This window comes from Genypterus blacodes, unplaced genomic scaffold (genome assembly GCF_046128005.1).
Source record: "Genypterus blacodes isolate CSIRO-AG114 ecotype Tasmania unplaced genomic scaffold, CSIRO-AGI_Gbla_v1 ptg000072l_1, whole genome shotgun sequence".
NCBI lineage: Eukaryota > Metazoa > Chordata > Actinopteri > Ophidiiformes > Ophidiidae > Genypterus > Genypterus blacodes.
The window spans coordinates 636,512-659,230 of NW_027466882.1; the positions used below are offsets into that span (position 1 = coordinate 636,512).

Below are 22,719 nucleotides of genomic sequence, written 5' to 3' on the forward strand. Positions count from 1 at the left end.
AAAATTCCTCTTCACTTGACTACAAAAACTTGAACGAATTGAAAATGTCATGGGAGCCACTTTTGATTGAGCTGTCCACACATTTCTTTCACACAAGCCTGATAGAACTGATGATGAAAAATGTAATATTTAATTCTAGTAAATGTGTTAATTGGCAAATGAAAGACAATTATAATGAAAGATAATAATAAATATAGACACTGAAAGGTTGTATGCATTAACACTGTTTCCACTTTGTTTATCCCTGTGGGGAGGCTTGTCCTTTGCATTTGTCCCATTTTAACTATTAGGTGCAGCCACAGTGCGGTGCCTGAGGACCAACATCAACTCTAGGTCTACAGACTACTGCCTTGGTCAAGAGAAAAGGCAGAAAAATTAAACCTAACACACATTTTTGATGGTGACGGAAACCCATGCAAGAAAAGGGAGAACACGCAAACTGCACCACAGAAAGGACAAAAAGTCAGCATGGGATTTGAACAAAGGGCTTTCTTCTGGTGAGGCTCAAACGATAACCAAGCAAATTGATTTCATCTGGGCAAATCTGGAGATATTCAGTTTGAGGAGGTGAGATACCCTTTTCTATCGTTGCACCGTGCCAAGCTCCTTCTATGAATCCTCAGCTCATGCTATGATATTCCTCTTTGTCCCTGTAAAAGAGAAATAGTGCTGCTGTTCCCTTAGCGAGCAACCTGGGCACCTTGAAAATAATGAGATCGTGTTGCTGGGAAGACATCCCATGTGACATCCCACTCGAGTTTTGTTGACACCTGACGGGGTCTTAAAAACAAGCGCAACGACCTCAAGAACAAAATGAGTGGGAGGAGAAAAAAAGAGGATATATAGTACACACAAAGTTCCACCGCTGTGCAACAAATGTGGCGCTGTATCTGGAACAGCAGCTGTTACATCCCTAAGCAGCTACATATTTGAGTGGTCAGATGTTGATTTGTTATTTGCAGCGTAAAGCCAGTGCAATCTGAAAATTGATTAATGTTTGATAGGCTGTCCTTCTGGCAAGCCAAAGATATGGACTGAGTCTCCAAGTAAGTTGACTTTTTACGCTCTTACCCTAATTTTTCATTTGTATAATAGTAGGGAGTATGTTTTGAATGAGGCTGCAGCAAGTGAGAGCGGAAGCAGGTGAATGTTATTCAAAAAAGATCCCTAAGATCCCTAGATCTGTACGATAAGTCCCCTTTAAACCACATTAAACACTTGTATCTCCTCAACCATCTCATTTATCACATTGTGTATTCATCAATCAGCTGCTCTTTATATACCCAAATATGTCGAACTGGCTTGTTCAAACCATACGACAGAATGTTCACTTTTAGAGATAATAAAACAGATTTTACTTCAAAACTAGACTGAGGTCTTAACATTTCGAGAAAATAAACGTCTCAACATTCCGATAATGGAGTGGTAATATTTTGAGAAAATTTGTGAATTGTGGGTATAAAAAGCAATTTGTCTGCAGAGTCCTATTGCAGAGGCTCCGACCCCATTATAGACTTTAATATCATAAAACTTTTTTTCATTGAAATGTTACTACTTTATTCTCGTAACATTGCATTTTTATTCTCAAACTAAAACTATTCTCTTTTGTCTTTTTTTTTCAGCCGTGAGCCTGGTACTTTACCGTATAGTTTGTTAGTGCATTTTAAGTTTTGATATAAGAATATGGATGTTGGGCTAAATGTACTAAGCTTGTTCTCAAAAATCTGTGTGTTATGTGTTAAACAGGCACGCAGAGCCACTGTTTGCATGTCAGCTACATGAGTCACTACAAGGTGTGTTTCTCTCCTTTACGCATTATGTATTTAACGGATATCGTAAGTGCAGTTACTTACGTATTTTGAATTAAATGAAGTGCCACTCAATGAGCAGCTGGCAATTATGGGTGAAATTTCTCACAAAGGTGTATTGAAACTGCTGGCATATCACAGTCTCCATTTTGTCGCACAGTGTCCCCGGTGCTGAGTTCACTGTTCATTTCGCACAAACACATCAATTTCCCCACACTCAAAAAAGATATTCAACGCACTAAATGGGAGTTTTGTGACATTTCCCGACGTTATTGGAGCCATACTTTGTACTCACATACCGCTTACCGCCCCTTACATCAGCAAACGCATATATAGAAATCAAAAACACAAAAAATTCCATGAATGTACAAGTAGTCTGTGAAGCAACACACAGAATCACAAATGTTGCGCCAAAGTATCCTGGCTCTATCAGGACACTTTCATCTCCAGGAACAGTAACCTCATTTATTACCTCAGTAGTTCTTCTGGTGACACCTGTTGCATGGATAGCAGCTGAAGTTAAATTGAGTCCTTGTAAAGTGTTTTGATATTTTTGTTACTTCCTTCATTATGAATCTGGATTTCAATACCACACAATTTATTTTCCAAGCTTGTTGAAGCCTCCATGTTGGACAGATTCCATCATTCAACAGCACCTTGTAATCTCTCATTCACACACCAAATGCTCTTGGTAGGGGTCACATTTGTTGATTCCATAATTAGCTGCAACCTTAGTAAATTAGATGTGTTTCATGTCGGTACATCCAGTCCCTGATCTCCTGTTTATCTAACTGATCACTTATTTCAAGGAACACAGAATGATTTATTTTTAAGTTTCTAAGCTGTGACTCCTTCTACTCCCTGCCTGTACAACTGCTTGTTTACTAATTATGATGGTTGTGTGACAACTTCTTCGTCGTCTTCCCGCTGTTCACTGACCTGTGTGGGTTCAAGCTGCTGATCCTTGGTGGGTAAATAAGATGTTGTGTGATGATACATAAAATACATTGATGCACAAACTAGTTAAAATGCTCAACTCTACATAAATTCCCTTCTTCAACTACAATAACCTTAGTGTTGTACACTGCACCCACTGTACAGTTCTATGGTACGAGTATTTTTCATTTAAATTTTGGAAGATTTCCCTCTCTGTTTTTACTGCACTTATCCGATGTCTCTAATTAATAATAAATTCCTTTCTTTCTTTCAATATACAGATAAATAATACATAATACATAATAAAATGTGCTCTTTCCATTGAAATGTTACTAAATTTAGCATTTTAGAGTACAATGTCACCTTTGTATATCTATGACTGCTTACTTCGCCATTTGCAGCACTGAAATGTATATTGTTCTATTTTTACCACGGTACATGTCCGTCCACCCGCAGCTTCCCTATGTTCATTTTCTTTCTACAGAGTGGTGTACTGCGGCAGGCCTGAGTGTGCCTGCCACATTATAGACTATTCATCTCAGCTCTGTTCTGCGCTCTGAACAATGACAAAACTGAGGCCAACACACTGCTCAGATGAATATGTAGCACAATGATTGAGCTGGAATGGGAAACAAAAGCAGGTTGATTTATATCTTTTCAAAAAGAGTGAATACATTTCAACGCACTGTCCTGTTCTTGAATTCTTATTACATTTCTTTATATACACGTGAGAACACACACAGACGTGCTTACACACAATTGGAGTTTTTCACACATTTTGATCAGTCACACTGTGCGAAGAAATTGACTTGTGGAACTCAAACGGAGGCACTTCCTATACAGCCAACGGCAGCATGAATGTGACAAGAATCATTTTTGTGCCCTTAGCATGTCCACCAGCACAGTCTCCTTACGGATACTTACATAGGCTAGACAATTTTTGGGTTTTTTTTTGATGGAATTAAAATTATCGTTATATACAGCGGGGGAAAACACAAAGGGGGACTTCCAGGTTCCCTAAGTTAAGAACAAAACCCAGAATGTCCACTGAGTGGTGATATTGGGGATATGAAGGACGATAGTTACTGTCCTTACCTAGAGGAAGTCCCTCCCTGCAGGCATAAAGCTTGCCGCCCTGCGATGGAGGAAGCTCCACAAAGCATTTAGAGTATTGCCTGAAAGCTCCTCAACAAATGTCTTGGTCTCTAGTGAATCCTGACTCCTAACAGAAGAAACTCATTTGGGTTGCATATGGCCACCGTGCCATTCTTCCATAGGTGAGGTTTAGAACATCCTGGCATCTTCCACGATCAACTCCATCTTCACCACAGTAGTCCTATACATGCCATCACATATTAGGAGTCCAATATTCTTCTATCATTATTACAAATTCTGTTATTATAGCTTGTCTAGACTAATAAATACATAAAAATCCATCCCTTTTCACGTGAGCATACACAAAGATGTCAACTTAATGATATATGCAGTGGATGAATAGCTGACTCTATTCGCACTCACATTTGAGGACATACATCTGAGGATTACTTCTCCAAACAATGCCTGCGACAGACTGAGCTCATTTTCTGTGAAATTGTTACCTTGTGTCAGAGAAGAAGAAGCACAAGAAAGCCTCCACTTTCATCTATGCTGCAAGCTGGCAGGTACGAAATACAAAGCTCTGAGTTATCACAGCTGGAGAGACGGACCTGCAGGTGGTGTGTCTCAGACAGAACTATGTTCCACCCAAAGATACAACTACAGTTCTTGATAACCCTATGCTAGTTTCATTTTCAAAACTTTTTTTGTGGCTCCTCGATCATTTCAAAAGAAAAGGCCGGAAAAAGAAAACAAAGACCCGAGCAAATTTAATATTAATTCATTTTTATCAGCGTTCAATTAGTTAAGAAAAGTAATTTGATGTGAACAGTACCCACAGAAACTTTCTTGACTTTTAATTACTTTTATCAGTCTAATTTTCTATCTCTACACAGTATTTTGAGTGAACAAGAGAAAGTGGGAAGAGATAGAAGTAGAAGAGATAGAAGGAGACCGAGACAGCAACAGAAAGAAAGAAGCACTGGTGAGATGTGGTCCCAGGATGAGGGTGGTTACGGACCACGGAAAATAGGATTACACAACCCTCTCTCGTCCAATTAATTATCTGTCTGTATGGGGAAATAAATTCTTCTTATCTTCCCCTGCCATCGTTGTGGACGTCTGCACCCCTTTTTGATTGGTTGGGGAGTTTTAAGTGCAACTATGTAGAATATCAGAGAGCACGCTGGAGAAAGAATCCTTGTACCAACTACAGCCTAATCAAGAGGGACAACTCCACATCCAATTAAGATGTAAAATTTAATTGCCAAGCTGAGATTCATCTAAGCTATTGTTAAGACGTGAAAACACATATTTAATTGGTCTATTGAGCTATGTTTTTTTGATCATTTCTAAACCATGAAGTGGTGAGTTCTGCGAGAGAATGTTCTGTTTTTGGGGCTTGGGATTGTGAGGTTTTTTCTGTGTAGAACATCTCTTTGAGATCTTTGTTGTCCACGTGGACCGAAAGTGCTGAAAAGCAATAGTCTGTGCCGATCTAAGCCGAGGGAAACACTAAAGGTCACAACCTTCTGCCTGTTGTCTCACACTAGCCTGAAGTAAAACCTGCACAGCAACAACTACAATATAACTCATCCTCCAGCTCTGGCCAGAACATTTCACCAGTGTGGGCGGCCCAATCAAAGTGCTGCGTTCTTCTCTGTGGGAGCTGCAGCCTCCGGTTAAAGATAGCAGCCTGGTACAGCATATCCTGAAGTCTCTCCGTCCGTCTTTCTCTCTCTCCCCCTCTCTCTCTCTCTCTCATGGCTGCTGCAGCTGGAGTGCATGGCAGTTCATGCCAGTACAATGATGTGACGAAAGAAAGCCAAGACAACCCCAATCCCCCTACAAAAACCGGAGGTGCCCATGGGTGCAACTCCCAGCTGTGGTAGTTCAAAGACAAAGCTGGCTTGGCAACTAAAGCCGCCACCATAGCTGATCTTGTTTTAGTAATATACTGGCCTGTATGAATGCATGAATGAATGGTATGTTACTGCATGGTTGTCTAAAAAGCAGATCTGAATCCATCCTGTTGCATCAAATCTATGGTGGGATAAATGCGATTTTGTTTGATGTAGATTGCTAAAAATTCCAATCGGTTCTTCCTGGGTCATGCCCCACTCTTACACAACAAGTTACAAGTTTCATCCAAATTGGTTCATAACGCAAGTTGACTAAGGGCTGTTGTACCTGGATTTATCTTTAAAAAGAAATGTGAGACTTCTTTTTCAGTAGTTTCAAGTAGCTACATTTTCATTTGCCTGCATTTTTATATATGCACATAAGCAAAAATACAGAAAAACTCAGCTCACCAGTAGGGCGAGCAAAGTAACACTTCAGCAATAAATTTGATTTCAACAAGAAACAAACTTACATCTTCCTTGTTTGGAAGCGAGTGGCTGACAGTAAAAAGGTTTTCCTTTCGACATCATCCTCGCCGTTAGCCTCAAATCCTGGCCCTTATTTCCCACTTTGCCTCAGCTTCTTCAAACACAGGAAAGCAGAGGATTTTTTTTTTTTTTTTTTTTTTTTGCACCGACGTTTCAAATTTAAATCCTGCAAACTCAATTTCACCGTGTCTGAGATGAGCAACAAAGAGAAAACGAGAACGAAAGAGCGATAGTGACAAGCACTCATCAGTGGGCAGCAGGCGGCAAGACGAAGGAGAAGAAGCAGAAGAAGCCAATTACCCATGTGGAGAAGCCAACAGTGGGGAAGTGGTGTGCAGGGGCTGCCTGTTCCGTGTCCGATAACCCTTGTGTGTCATCCTACTGTGTCAAGCGGAATTTTATCTGCCGCTTAGAGAGAAATGACAGCCGCTGCATAGGCAACAACAACAACAACAACCGGCAAGCAAAAGGGAGCCTCCAGCCGCAGCCGGAGACGAGAATTAAGAGAGTCAGGCAACCGCAGGGGCAACTGATACGCAACATGTGAGCTGAAAGGAAATGGAGCAGGAGGGGAATAACACACACTGAAGAATTCATCACACATACACACACACGCACAATCAACATGATGCAAGCAGGGCAAATTTGAAAGGGTGTGGCTCATTCTTCAGAGGTGCTATATCTCATGACTCAATTAACCAGCAACTTGAAACTTTAACAGAGATTTGTGCCTACCAAGGCAGTAGTGTCAAGTGAGATTGTGAGCTAAAAATGGTCGATAGACATTTAAAACTCACAGTCAACCCCAGTTAAAATCTGAAACCCTTTTTTTTAAATTAAGTTTGAATTACTCGGCTCCTAATAGGGACAACATCGTTAACTTTCAATACATTGGTTCAGATAAAGAAAAAAGGAGAACATGCTCTTCTAACATTTAGCTAATCCATTATAACATCAGTTTTATATGCAGTAATCAAAGTCCTGGTTTAATATTGACTTGAATTCATCATTACGAATTCATTTTTTAATAGCATATAGCTGTAAACAAAAAGAGAGTAGCAGTGAGAGCCTTCAGTTTTAGCAAAGTGAATAGCATGGACAGATTTATGACTGAAAGATGCTGTGTCCAAACGAAGTTATCCAGACAGAGAACTTCACAGATATGAACAGATGCTGTTTAGTCTCGCAGCATCAATCAAAGTGTGCGGCATCAGTTGTCAATGTGGTTGAATATGCTGCAGTGCAGCATAGATACATTATTCACTTTAATACTGTGGAGAAAAAATACCCTTTCCAACATGTTTGTGTCTTTCTTTAAATATGTAACAGGAGCAACAAAAAAAGAATTTGGTTCCTACAAATTGAACTTTGGTGTTTTGTCCACACATACCGTTTATTTCCACAAATACACAAGAATAGGATGAATTAGCATGACAGGATAGTGTTGGCTACAGACCTAGGTTGTGTCACGTTTGAGGCACAGGACTTGACTGAATACATCACCACAAGCCAAAACTCTGTCCCAGTTGTCCTTGCAGCCCGCTTCAACCTGAATTTGTAGCACGCACTCAATCCTTTGCAGCCCTCAGTATCTGAATATTTAGAACTACCAAGTTATGCAATAGAGCTTTCATTGTGTATGTCTATTGACTGCTGAAATTGTGACTGCACCCCAATCTATCAGCATCCGGACACTCGGACTAGCAATTTGTAGTCTGGGTGCTCCTCTGAATGCAGCTTCACTTGAGACCATGACAGGAACCAACATTGCAATATTGGGACACATGTATTGTTTCCAAAAAGGCTGAAATACAACCTCTAAGGTAATATAGTGGTTGCAAAATTCATTTCTCAGATAATTCTTCAGGTATAAATAGAATCATACTAAGGTTAATAGGGTTCATATTCTTTAGTTGTAACTGATTTCCTCTGATGACTTTTTAGCATAGAAAAAGTTATTTTATCAGTTTTGGTTATTAACATTATTTTGGAGTCTTTGAGGACGAGCGGTGCAGAGATTCTGTGGTCTGAACAGCTTCTCATTAAAGCAGAGGAGGAAGTGACAAAGGGCGTAAAGTTATTCTAAAGATTCTAACTTTGTTCTCAAGTTCATTCAGATTTCCGGTGTGTTTCGACTCTGCTCCATGCAGAGCTCCAGAGGTTTTGATCTGGCAGGCAAAATATCACTTATTGTGCATTATTTAAACCGTCATTAGTCTTGCAAGTCTTATCCTTCCCGCACAAGGTTCTTGGCTTTCATTATGACATCAGTTATCAGCCCCATTATATGCAAATGACTCATCCTAACTCTGGAACCTATAATGTATGATATATCAATTACACTGACAGGGAGACATTCACAGTGGGGTGGATAAAGAGATTCCTAAAGATAGCCTTGGCAGTCCCGTTTGGGAGGAGAGAAGGGAAGAGGGAGTGGGCGGAGCAAGGGACGGGTACAAAAAAAGGGATGTGACAAAGGATTAAAGGAATGCACAAGGGAGAAAGTGAGAGGGCGAAGTGAGAGAGGTAAGGAGAAATTGGTAAGATGAAAGAGAATATAACTGTATGTATCTCACTGGACACACTCTTACTCTCACATGAACAAGTGCTGCCTAAAGACATCTGCATTTCAACATTATAGAATATATAGAGAGTGATATGGTTCTGTAACCTCATGGTATCTTTTAAAGGGCATTGTGGCAATATGGTAATAAAACAGAGTGAATGTCAAACAAGAAGAACTGATAGAAGTTCAAAATAAGGAAGATTGATCAATGATAAAAAGGATCAAAGTACAATCCACATCAAATGGAGAACACAGACTGACCCATGAACTCATCCGAGATGAATATGTGAGCTTGCAATATGCACAGAGTCACAACTCCTGATATAAAACTAATCCTAATTACAATATAATCCTGTATCCTCACACACCATATGTGTGTTATGACTAAGCACTAATTCTAAAGGTAATATTTTCAGTATTTCATTTCTTTCATGTATACAAGGATGTTTGTGTTGTGGGATATGAAGATGCGGTAATAGTAAGCAGCTTATTGTAAATCAGACCTTAATCTGGGTACGGGCTGTTAAACATGACATTCTGCAGGTAAACGTAAGGTGACAGGAGGAAGGTTGAAGGTTTGCTGCTGTTTAGAGAAAACACAGTTTGCGTCACTCCAAAACACTGTGCCTGTAAATACACCGTAAGAGATGGAAACCACCACCTGCAGTGTGTGGATTCCTATTAAAGCCATGCATTCTGCTCTTTTTCTTTGCCTGTTCCACTGCTCGTCATTGTTAGTTTTAGGAATCCAGCTTTCTTGGCTGTTGATGAAATTGTGATAGAATGTAAAAAAAAAAGCCCAAAATAAACAACTGTGGGTTGTCTGTGCATATAGAGTGTAAAGTATACTGATGTGCAATTAAGAGAGACAGATGCGGAACTGAATAGGGAATATGATCAGTGTAATAATAATCGGGGGAAAAGCGGTGGAATCTGTTTGTAGGAAGTCACTTGCAGTGCAACTTGCTGTTAATACCCGGTATTAAAAGCTCAAGCAAACATTGAAGGGCATAGGCAAAGCTAATAAATAATGCAAATCCACTCTAAATGCCTTTCATAAAGTGGAGAGAGCTTAGAAAGGGTACTGTGATTGACCCCCTATATTAGCACAAGACTTAGCAGACACAATGACAAACACAGCAAAGTTAAAAGACAGAAGATGTAAGTAAAATGGAAAGAAATGTTAATATAAACCTTGCAGCAATATGGTGTTGAGATTGCAGGTATACCAGTGGCCGTGAACAGTTCTTTTTTTTTAAATATTAATGCATGATTTATATTACTCTGGAAGTAATTATTCTGAAAATATTTGCTTGTGTTTCTATTGTTAAAGATTGTTTAAATTAATAAATGTAATTACTTTTTAAAGCAGATAAGAAGATCGGAGCACTCATTGCAGCAGGAGTCAGAATGGCATAATAACTACAATGTGTTTGAGATGAGACTTGAATTAACAGATATCAATACATAACACTTCCCCCCCTAATACCAAATCAAAGTCTTTGTTGCAAATTGCCACAATAGTACAGGAGTCAAATGTGTTGCTCTTAATTACATTCTTACATACTGACATATATCTAATATGATGAAAAATATTGAGCTCATATTTTGCTATTATATCTGGGGAAAGTGACTTTTCCGGTGGAGATCCATGATGCCATCCCTGGTTGATGGAAATTTGTGTTCCCTGCGAGCACATTTCCTCCCCCAAAACATCAACTTCCTCCTGTGACAGCCTCCTCACCCACTCAGGCTCAGCAGCCATCAATAACAAGAGGTAAGGATGACACTGGGGTCCAACTTAACGGGGTGACTCACAGGCATTATCAAGCAGAGCCTTTCACTGACAAAATTTTTCTCCCTCTTGCTCTAATGGCTCTCACTGCCTCTCACTGTCCTGTTTACAGGCCTGTCATTAAAGCTACGTTAATTACAGCTGGATGGTCACATTATTATTGTACCTGCCACTGAGACACAGAGATCTCCTGTAGGAGTGAGGACAAAATGGGCCCCTTCATTCAAAATGTCAACACGTGTCATTAATTGAACACGACATGGGTGCTCCATCAAAAAAGGGGGAAAATCACTGAGCACACAGTGAGGAGTCGTCAAAGTCAAAACAGGATCTGTCAAAACATTAGGCTGTGGTCTTTCTATTTAGAAATTAAAATAAAGTGAACCAGAATCATATTCTGCCACCGCACTGTGCTTCAATATTTGATGTACGTATTGTATTATAATGTAACCTTAGAGTCCATTTGCAATTTTCGTATCAATGAGTTTGCATTTTATTGAGAAAAATAAGAAGGAGACAATTTGTAACTGTAGAAAGAATGGTTGGTTGTGGTTGAATGTGGAAATGGAGAGCACACTTTTGAGCACACTTTTATTCTGAAATCAAATCTTTCTGGGTCAAAACAGCAAAGCCTAAGTGAAGTCACGAGTCAGTCTTATCAAAGTCAAAGTAAACTTGCAGGTGTTTCTTGATTCTGTGGATTTAAGTATTAAGTCAGCACCAAATGGCTTCACTTCACTGCATCAAATAGCTTTACTTCCACATAGTGGTCATCACAATATCTGCTCATATAAATCTTTTGTTGTGGCAGCTCATTAAAAAGTACATTTCCGCAAATAACTCCGGAGTTAATCAATCATTAAATAAATCATGTAATAATCTCAAGAGTTTAATGTGCCTAAAATTGTGCATCTTAAATTCAGTCACTGCATTAGTCAGCGGTTCTCCAAAGATAATGGATTATAAGCACATCTCTGTCTCAGCAGACAATAAGACAATAATTTATGCTGTACCAGTCAAGCTGCTGATTCACCAGGCAAACAAAGAGCACTACTGCTTGATGACAGCTCTGGCGCCAACAACATACGTGACAGTCTGTCAGAGAATTTCGTTATGAATCATTTGCTTTTCCGGGTCCTCGCAGAGCAATTTCCCTGTTTGTCCCCAGCTTTTATCATTCACTCTTCCAACAACAGGATAAGGAGCAAACAGGCAGGTAAAAAAAAGCCGTGTGGAAAACTCTACCATTTTCAAACGGAATGATAAAAAAAAAAGCTCCATCACTCCTCAAGCTACCCTAGTGTGGTTAGATTTGGTTCGCCCACAACACACACCTTTCCCCCTTTTTCCCTGTCAGCTTTTCTTCCCCCATCCTCTTCCCATTTCCCCCCTCAGTCTTGATATGTAATGAGGTCTCAATAACCAGTTTGCTACTTCACCCTCGACGTTCCCCTGCGTCTGGTAACAGTCAGTGAAATCATTCTCCTGCAAAGTGTCCACTTTCCTCAAAACTCAACAGAACTAACAATAGCAATAGCAAGTGCAACTGTCACTTCTTCAGGGGAAAATACATTTTTTTCTTTGTCTACTTCACTTCTCCTCATGCAAGATATCACCCTTCTAAATCACGATAACCGCGGTATCAGCTGTGCAAAGGTCTAGATCCGCAGTATTACACTCAGCTGTATAAAAACCCAAGATTTACTGCTGTCTGTGATTCTGACACCAGCCAATAATGACTCACCCAGGCAGGCTCTGAAAGCTTATTTTGCCGTTTTACAACAAATCCCGTGTTATTACAGTACGAGAGGGGGCTAGAATGACCTGTCAAGTACGAAACACTTTAAGTGTGTCCACAAATATAAGAAAAACAAGAACGTTATAGATGAAATGTAAACAACACGGTTCAATGATCCAAATGTGTGATTTTGGATTGTCACGGGTTAGTTACCAATTGTGAGAGAATCCAAAAAGCGTTCTTAGATCGCAATATGAGACAGGTTCTCTAATGGCCACAACCCAATGTCTCTAAAGTAACCATGGGGATGTCAAGAATGTAGATATTATTAGGTATACAAGAGGAAGAAAGAAGCCATAATTGGTCCCATGCAGTCATACTTCCCTCTGCATTTAACCCATCGAGCATACGCATGAGCTCTTTTTTGTTGCAATAGCAGTCTGACTCTACATGTTTTATCACTGGACCTATTTTAAGTTGCGACTTATCACTCATTTGCCGTGTCAAGCTAAACTTCTCACCTCATTCGGCAGATCTGGAATTTTTGGCTATGGCTGATCCAATCATCATTATGCAAATTAAACAAAAATGCAGCAATTTTCCACGATGCTGCATAATTTCCAAGTTTACTACACATCATTTGCAAAGACATGTAAAATCGAGTGGAGAGCGGAGAAAAAAAAGATTCTTTCACGGAACGGAGCAGTGCTGAGGCCCATTCAGCTCAACAAGTCAAGTGCTGCAAAATTGTGAAAATTACCACAGCGAACATCGATGATTTTGATTGCAAAAAAATCACAGAAATATCATGAAATCCTGGGGGAACTGTATCGGATGACAACCAGAGACCCTACAGATGACGTGGCCTGTATATTTTTACATTGGCATTCATTTCAAAGTGAAGTTCAGTTAATGACCAACAAATCTGACCGTAGACCATTATCCACAACAATGCAGCTACGCAAACATATTCAAATAAGTCCTGGAATCACGAGCAACTGCTTTCTGCTAATATTCCATTTAAATGCAAAGAGTCATTCTACCTCTGCTAGTTCATTTTTTACCACTATGGGGCCTGGATCATCAAAAATAGCTCTATTCAAGAGAAATCCAGCTCATGAACAAGGGCAGAGGCAAGAGGCCATTACTTCTGTTCAAAGAGGGAATCCTCTCAGCTTATACATTACTTTGCAGACATTGCTGAATTCTAGACATCGTGCTGGAGCAGCTTCCATTGCTTGAAGGACATTTATTTGTGGACCACATTATATCTGCATTCTCTCAGCAGGTTTGCATGTTCGTCTGGGGTTGTGACGCTTGTGAACAGCTTCATTGTTATCAACTCAAGCTGTCACAGCACCGTCATGTCTCCAGTTATTTCCACTTTCCCCCTGTGTCTCCTGTTTCATCCTGCCTGTCTCTGTGTGTATATCGCTGTGAGTGATTTAATTTGAAATTGTCAAATTGGTAAAACTACATTCAAGCGTATATTTCTTCATTCACTTAATGGCACGTATTCAAGTCGAAGAACAGGAGCAAACTAGCACATTTAAGGCTATAATTGTGCATTTACACAATTAAGATTTTGCTCTGATCTGCTGAGGTTTCTAGCACAATCTATTATTCAATTAAAATGTGTTTTATTGTTTATACGTGCAATTAACTAATCAACGAGCATTCTGATAACAATGTCTTTATCTTTAGATTAACAGGTTGTCTGTTATTGCAAGATCTAAATGGGGTGAAACTAAATGAATCTCCATGTGACAAAACAGTTGCTAAGTTATTTTATGTACAAAGGAATTTTAAATTGGTGAGAATTTGTGTGATACTCTCTAGGTGAAGAAAGTTAACTTTTATAAATTAGATACACTAATGAAGCTCACTCATATGCAGACCACCTATTGACTCAACGTGCTTCATTAAATTGTGATTCCATTAAGGGAATAGAGAGTCTATTTTTATTTAAATACATACACTGATTGGTTTTTCTATATACACTTTTTATACTTGATGCAAATATGTTTCAACAGCAGGTAAGAACTACTGCAGATAGGTGGATAGTGAGTTTCAGATGTTTACTACTTTCTGCTGGAAGTGCAGCGATATCAACACGGACCATTTAGCATTTTTAGGTCGACATCGAAGCACCATCTTCTGCACCCTCATAACCTTCACAGCACAAATGTGTTCACTTTCACAATTCACACACCAAGTCAAACGTTCTCTTTCATGCGAAGAAACCGTATCTGCTTCGCCTCCAGCTTTGCTGTTCCACATCCTGAATTACAATGCTGACTAGCAGGCTAAACAGTTTCATGAGAGGAACTGGGAAGCTGAAGGGCGTTACATGTTCCTTTTTAGTTGCAATGTTTCATGTCATTGGTATTCCTCTGGCTGGTGGGTGCAAATCAATACTATTGAGCTGTTGGTGCCCAATAAACTAAGTTGTTGTCTCAATGCAGTATCCTTAGCAGCTGCGATGGAATTTAAAGCCATCGGAAAATGTCTCTGTAAAATGTATATTTGAAGTGATAAACTGTAAATTAAACCCACTGAGGCTGCAATCGACAAACCCTTTTAATGTCGCAATTAAAATGTGCGAATAAGGAGGATATTATTTCTTCAAAGGTGAATTTGTCATCTTTCATTCGCTCCCTTTTGTCAGATTTCCGTTCATTTCAACCCTCTTCATCATTCTACTTTCACACAAATTCAAGGATCCCTTCACTTTTCACTACACTTGGTAAACATCCCAATGTGAATTTGTGATTTCCATGCAGTTCTTTTGAATGCAACTTGAGTGTGTGTATCCATCTGTGTTTGAAAACCGTGAAAAGGCCATGCTATTATCTGGATATAATCTAAGGATACTGAGATCACATGTTAATGCAACGTGTAACTGCTCGCACAAGGTGTAGCTTTAAATGTAATGTGCACAGCAGGGTCATACTCAAAGATATTTGAATGGAAGTTGTGACACCTACACCATAGAACTCATGCAAAATATTCTTGTTTAATGATATTAGCTATCTTTTATTTGACTGTTATAGTAAGCCAGTAGCCTCCAGATAAGATATACCTGAACCTATCACAGGGAAAAGTCAGATGTGTATGTACTTTGTAGAAGGATCTGCATGCTAATAAATCATTGGCTGTTTCCCTTTTTTGTAATTTTATGATATATTTTCGACTCATTGATTTTCCGATTCTACTACAACAGAACAGATCCTCTTTGGATTGCTCTCACTATGTACGCTCTTTGTTATCTGTCAGTTTTTGCCCCCATAACGTGCACACAGCAAGCGCTTAGGATGCTGTGATTAACAACACTTTTCATCTCTCTCCAGGAGAATCTGAGAGGAACATCCAAGCCATCCAAGCACGGGCTCATCCCGCCTGAAATCGACCTTCTCTAATGGAGGAAAAGAAGATGAAAAGCGGCCTTTGTGGTGCCACTACCCCCCGAGGAACATTGGGAAGTGTAATCAGCAATGACCCATGCTAGACTCCGCCAATCCCAGGGAGTTCGTTAACATACCCAGCCTGCCTCGGGGGAACTGTGCCTGTAACAGCGGAACAAGCACTTGATAAAAGCGAATGAATTACGAAATCCCAGAAGTCTGTGGGCTTCTTCCATGAATCGCCACAGATTTACCCAAGCCAGCAGACGATAACCATCTCCATTCACACTTGGACATTTTCCCCTGTAAAACACTTCCAAGAACCAAACTGCTTTAAATAAATATATATGTAAAATATCATGATGGAGGACTGACCACCTGTGTAGAGGCATAAAGAAGTCACATGAATGGAAAAGCAGCAAGGGACTGAATGAGGGGAAACAAGCATCCGAGGTAATAGGGTTGTTTGACATAAATCATTAAGGAAACCCGGTGAGCACACACACAGGCTCAAACTCCATTTCAGTGGCCATTAATATTTAGTGAGAGTGGAAATAAAGTATGTTCAGACTTTCATAAAGGCACACAGGTAGGGGACCGCTATGATTACAGATAAAAAATAGCCCGATTTCATTGTAGATCAAACACAAGCCAGTAAAATTACAACTCCTTGTTTAATGTTACCAAAGGAAATTAGCGTTACGTTGAACAAAAGGAGAAAATGCACAGAAACTGTTCAAAAAAGTCCATTTAAATGATAAGCAGCAGTTTTAGAGGAAAAAAAACTTCAATAAATATCATTAAAATGCAAATGTATTTAATTCTGCCAATAGACCATATTTAGTTTCATATCTAAACTGAAGGGCAGTTGGTATATTTACATGCATAATTAAAGTTTAACTCTGATCTGTTTCTAAACACTGCAATCAGATTCAAATTATCATAAACTGATGATGTTCTCAGAGTAACAGACTTAGATTATGTGATTAACTCAAGAATGAAACTGCTCTATCATAACCGTTCTGAACATGACTTTGCTCTTGTAAACAATGTATGTTCAGGGAAAGAAAGAATCCTATTATTTCAATCCTTGTATCTATGTATAACCAAAATTTGGAGCGTAGGGTAAATGTACTGAGACATATGGGTTCTACAGTAAACTCTAGGGAACTCATACGTATGCCTACAGTATGTCTAAGGCTGAGCCCACACACAAGTCTTCACTCGTCTTTGGAAAAGAGACAGATTGAAAAGTGTGAATCAATCCAAACCAGACTCACTGGAGGTACTCATTGATACATCTACAAAATATAAATTGAGGCAAAGAGATCGCTGGCCACACTGAAGGACCAAAACTAAATCTGAGCAAGAAAGTGAAATTAGAACACAAGAGGTCAGCTGAGGTGTATCTGGGACAATGAAATGCCGGATGAGACGTTCACTATAATCTGTGTAATCTGAGTCTAGACACAATCTGGATGTACAGTAGATGGATACATAACATAGGGACAAACCAAAATTCTCTACAGTCTGTGGTTTAGGGGGTAAATCATAGCTCCATACTAAATAAGTGACAGAAGCTCATTAATAAAGCTTCCATTACATTTTTAGTGAAGAGCCACGTGGTCTCGTTGATGGTTGATGCTTCAGAATAAGGTCTAGAGACGTTAACAAGTACCTGGGATCAGATGAAAACTGTCCGTTTACATAAACTGACTAATCAACTGAGTGTGCTTACAATCATGCAGAATCTACTAAAACTTACGGTCAGGTTGAAATTGGTGTTAATTTTTGTATGTATGTTTCATGAAAACCTGACATGCCTATGAGCAAATACTATAGTAATGTTTCTTTTGAGGAAAACTCTAAAAGAAAAACAACTATCCACACCTTAAATCTAAAAATATGTGCCATAGATTACCCCTTCTATTTTGCTGTGACTTTACACAGCACAAATGAGCCAGACTGTGTGCTGCGCGAGAGCTGATAATCAAATATTTGATATTATTCATTATTCATCATTATGCTGCTGTAGACGGGCCTTCTCAAAACGTAACATTTAGGCAAAGTGTATCTATGAAGTGCTTTGAAAAGTGTTGCAAGAAAGATTAATTACTCGTAAAATATCAGTAAATACTTGACCAAAATAATCAGAAACAATGAAGAAGTTTAGTTTCCATAATAAATATAAAGCACATAAAAGCTGCAGCCTGGCTTACTCTCTACAGCAAACTTTTATATTTTGTTCATAGCTCTATTATGCTTGATCTCTGGTACCGTTGTAATAGTCACTTCAGGGAAATAGCGAAATTATCTGCCTATCACACTGGCTTTTTATATGCAAATAAACCTCCCCTTAAAAATCACATGACTGTGTCAAAATATAGCAGATAATTATTTACCCAGCAACATTTCCTCTGCCATAATAGCACAAATTCTGTGGTCCATGACTCTGCACTCTAAACGTTTGCTGTTATAAAGGAAGATGCTTCTCTAGCCTGAAATACTGAATTATGAACAGATGCCATTTCCACCTGTTTCCTTCCTTCCTATTCACATATAAGACACGGGGCTGTTGACACGGTGCTGCACCACAGCAGCAGTGGATTATGTATGTTGCTCAAGGGCACATTTGACCACAGCTGATAAGAGAAGGACAGCGTTATCCACTTTCTTTCCTATCCTACATTTTGTGATTTATGCAGGGATTTGAACCCTTCAGCTTCTCCAGGATACAGCTAGGATACAGTTGCACATTACACACACCTGTCAACTATTTGTAAAATTGTACTTTTTGTAAATGACTCTAACTCCGTCCTTCCAGAAAGCTGTTATGTTGCGTTCTACCCCATCAGCAGCCTTAAGCTTGGCAAACATTGAAACATACCTCGTAGGAGATCGGGGGTCGGGTGTGGCCAATTGTAGGTCCTGATCAGCTGCCAGTCAAAGTCGTCATCTTGACCCTGTCGGTACTCACACAGGCCGGGGTCTGAGTCTTCATCAAAGGTACAGCCGGCTACAAAGAGGTAAGAAACAAGGTTTGGGTTACAAGGAGAAAAACCCCAAACATTACATCATGCTCCTTTGTTCCATTTAACCAGGGGAAAATGGATAAAGGAATAATTATTAGATAAAATGTGGAGAAATCATTGCTCATTTAAATCACCGCAGCTTTACTGTAATATGTTAATACATGAAATCTTTCCAGCTATAAACTAAATTACAGCTAATGGCCGGCACTGGGCATTGAGCTCCGACACCCCATTACATCCATTCCCTTAAAATCTACTGCCATTTGGTGCAATTAGCCCTGTGGTGTGAAAACGACACAGCAGCCACAGGTCGCTCAGACAGCCAGAAATAATGGGGCAGTAGTGCCAGAGTAGCTAAGGGCTTCTGAAGCTGATGGACGACAACAACAACCCAGCGCTCAGCCTGTGAAGGTGACCCAACCATGTCTGGCCTCTTAACTGTTACGTTCACTGCCATTATCACATAAAGCGCTGGCTTTCAAACAGCACTGCAATGTGTGTCGACCGCAAGCCAGACAATAGCATGTTTGAAACTACAGAAAATACTGTCAAATAATGAATAGTAGACTGAGGATTATTAATAAAGTAAGTTACCAACTGATGGTTTTGTCTCCCCTTTAAAGAACTCCTTAGATACCATATGATGAGCGAATTAGATAAATACTAGGGATTATTATTGTTAAATACTAACAATTGTTTTTTCAACGATTAACCTTGAGATTACTTTTTCGATTAGTCGATTAATCTAAAGACTATATTTATTACGCAATATAACAATTATTTCCCCAAAAATAAATACCAAACTTACCATCTTCTCTTGAAAACGAACAAATCTAACAAAGATTTGCAATGAATTATTCCACAACTAGCCACCTTTTGACCGTTTTACAATCCAACATATTGCGTATTCAATCCAAGTATGAGTGATCTAACGCAATCTGCATTCAACAACAAAATTACATGAGAAGCAGGTCAGTTTGCGCTTCAGCACGTCAGCCGGCAGAGACTCACTTGCACGTCAGCCAAGAGCCGCACGGCGGCCGGCAAAGAGCCGCCTGGACGACGCCCCCCGCGATGCTTTAACATTTGACCGTGGTCGGCTTTTTTCGCCGCAGCTTGTTCTCAGGTTGCGTGCACGCTTCCACCTGGCGCAGTCCTCTGACGTCATTACGACGCGCCAGCGAACGGTTATGCAAATCTACGTATTTACGTATTCGAGTAATCGATTTACGTCGACGCGTCACCCCACCCCTACCTACGACCATTACTCAGTGGATTACTGGCGTAAAAATACATCCCGCCCCCAACTTCATCAACATCTGGATCTAGATCCTTTGGTGAACAATTCACTAAATACTGTAGAGGCAACTGATATCCTCCTCAATATCAAAATGGACATGTTCCTCTTGAGTTGAGAGGACAATACAAACATGACCTGTCTACTTCAGTGGTGGCCATCTGGCGCAATTCACCCTGACTGAGTGGTTCTCTTTCCTGGCCCTCACCTTTAATAGCTGAATCATGTATTTAGCCAATCAATACCTTGGAGGCATCAACTCATGGTCAAGTGGAGGAATTTGATTCAGCTGATCGAGGGGGTGTGGCGCAGGGACAGACGGAAAATTTGCAGTGTTCTGGGTTTCTGTGAGACCTACTATAATTATGAACCCATAATTGATCGACAGGCTCATGCAGCAACAATTTCAAACACAGGATAAGAAGACAAATCCTCCTTAGAAACTCCATAATATCCTTTGCACGAAAGGAAACAAATAAAAGAAACTTTGAGAGACTATCTATCCTTAAATGAAGAAATGTATGAAATGTAACAATGATGTAACAATATAGGAAATATGATCCAGTAAGAGGAGCTTGAGTCCACAATGATGTAGTAAATCCAAGGCAGTGAGATGAACTCAGAAATGTGCTTCATTTTCGGTAACAGGTATTACGCTATAAAATCCAGGTATAAGAACTCAGAACGTGTTTAGCTTTCTTCATTGTGTATTCTGATAAAAACGTTGATCGAAACTGTCTTTATTTTAATTTATTTCAGTGTTACTACTGTGGCCCTTTCAATGGAAAATATCAACAACTTTTGGTGTACCTTATTGTCAGGAGAGCATCCTCAATTTCTTGCCATTTGTGCAGTTGTCACTCAAAATATGTTTTGTTGTTCTCCGGCTATGCAGCGTTCAGCACAAATGCACCTATGTGCTGACAAGGACCTCCTTTCTTCCTCCTTGAGCAGAGACAGGTTGTACGAATGTGCAAAAAAGCAAATAAGTCTCCGGTTAAAAAGAAAGCGCTATTTGTCCACAGGCAGCGGCAGAGACAACAGCAGAGGACCCGGGGATAATGGGGAGGGATGCGGGGGAGCTGTTCATTTATAAGACACACAGCCTAGACTACACAGGCCTGTCATGAATCCACTGAAGTGGCCTTTGCTCGGTCTGGCCTTGGCTTGAAAGACAGGGCCTAATGGTCTTCTTTCTAACTCCAAACGCCCTAAGCTGATTGTGGTCCCAGGACCCTCTTCACTAACCGATCATATTAAAGCTTGGCAGCAATGTTGCTTGTGTTAAAGAGCTACTCTGACTTCTTGCCAGCTTCTGCTCAAAAGGATGCAGTCTGGGCGACTCCCGTCTCCCCGCACTGCTGTTTTTTTGTGTTTTGTTTAGAAGCTCCATCTGTTTTGTTTATTAATGTTGCGTAAGATCTAAGTTTGGGAGGAAATATATGGCAGACACAATGTTGGCTGTGCCATCAAAGAAGCTAGTTTGGGATCCTTTAAACCTTGCCTGCTGATAAACAAATATCACCAACCCTCTACTACTGAACCTCCTCTGTCCCAGCCTTGTTCCGCTCCGCCCGCAAGCAGTGGAGTGTTTCCGGGTGAGTAAGCAGATCAGGGTTTTAATTGCGTCCTGTGTGAGGGTTGCTTGTTGTGCTCAGTTATCTGAGGATGAGAGGGGTGAGTGTTTAAGCAGGCCCTGCAGTGAAGACCTGCCTGACATGGAGAGCCCTCCAGCTCCAGGAAGAGAAGTCGCTATCAGACATGTTCCACTGATTCCCTTCATTAAGTCTCATCCTTCCCCGGCTCCTTTGCTTTTTTGCACACAGGTTCCTCTAAATGCCCAAATGAGCCCCTGTGGCGGCAGGACGACAAGCCCATGTAATTGGAGAGGCTATGTGCATTGAAGTGAATTCTTAGAGGTGTGAACGTGCGTTTTCATGGTTGTGTGCGTGAAAATGTGTGAGATTGTTTGATGATTTGATTTTGGGTCTCAAAAATGGATGAAATTCTAATGCAACTGTCGATGCAACACGATGGCAAAATCTGTAACGACTGTGGAAATGAATTATTTGTGTGTATCACAGCAACAATGAATCTAGCCAACGCTGGAGAGAGATTGCTCAAATGTCTACACAATAAGAACTTGAATGTGAGAGAAAGGCTCTTTTTTAAATGGTAATTGCTTATCAGATGAGATAATGCAGCACTGTTCGCCGAAGTCCCAGAGCAATGTGCCACCACGCAGAGCAGCAATAACACCTGGAGACGCGGTCGGCTTTAGACACCCTGAGATAACTTCGCCGAGCTGCTGTCACAGCAGACAAGGTTTTTACGGAAGGGAACAGACACATAAATAAGCACATGTGCATGAACCAGTCGCTCTTCACTTTCAAAGGCAGAAGAGGTAATTTGGCAAACAAGACCCTGGCTTGTTGCAGGTTACCATGACGAGAATGTTTGCATGCTTTGACACCATCATTATGTTTGGCTTGTTTTCCTATCTGAGATACCACTGGAGACTCTCTGTGGAAAGAATATCAATTCACTCCTTTCCACTCCTTTCCCCTTTAACTGATATCAACATGTTATGTCATCCTCATCAGCTGATTTGGAAGTCCCTCTCTCGCTGACATTCGATATTTTGTCTCAACATGTAGA

At 40.1% G+C, this 22,719-nt stretch overlaps 1 protein-coding gene across 1 annotated transcript in view; it reads right to left on the reverse strand.

The window, feature by feature from the left end:
• Positions 1 to 22,719, reverse strand: part of ptprua (protein tyrosine phosphatase receptor type Ua) — a 162,008-nt gene that overhangs the window by 95,909 nt on the left and 43,380 nt on the right. The window contains exon 2 of the mRNA XM_076157262.1: positions 18,620 to 18,748. Within this exon, the coding sequence (XP_076013377.1) occupies positions 18,620 to 18,748 (129 nt within the window). The remainder of the gene's footprint in view (positions 1 to 18,619; positions 18,749 to 22,719) is intronic.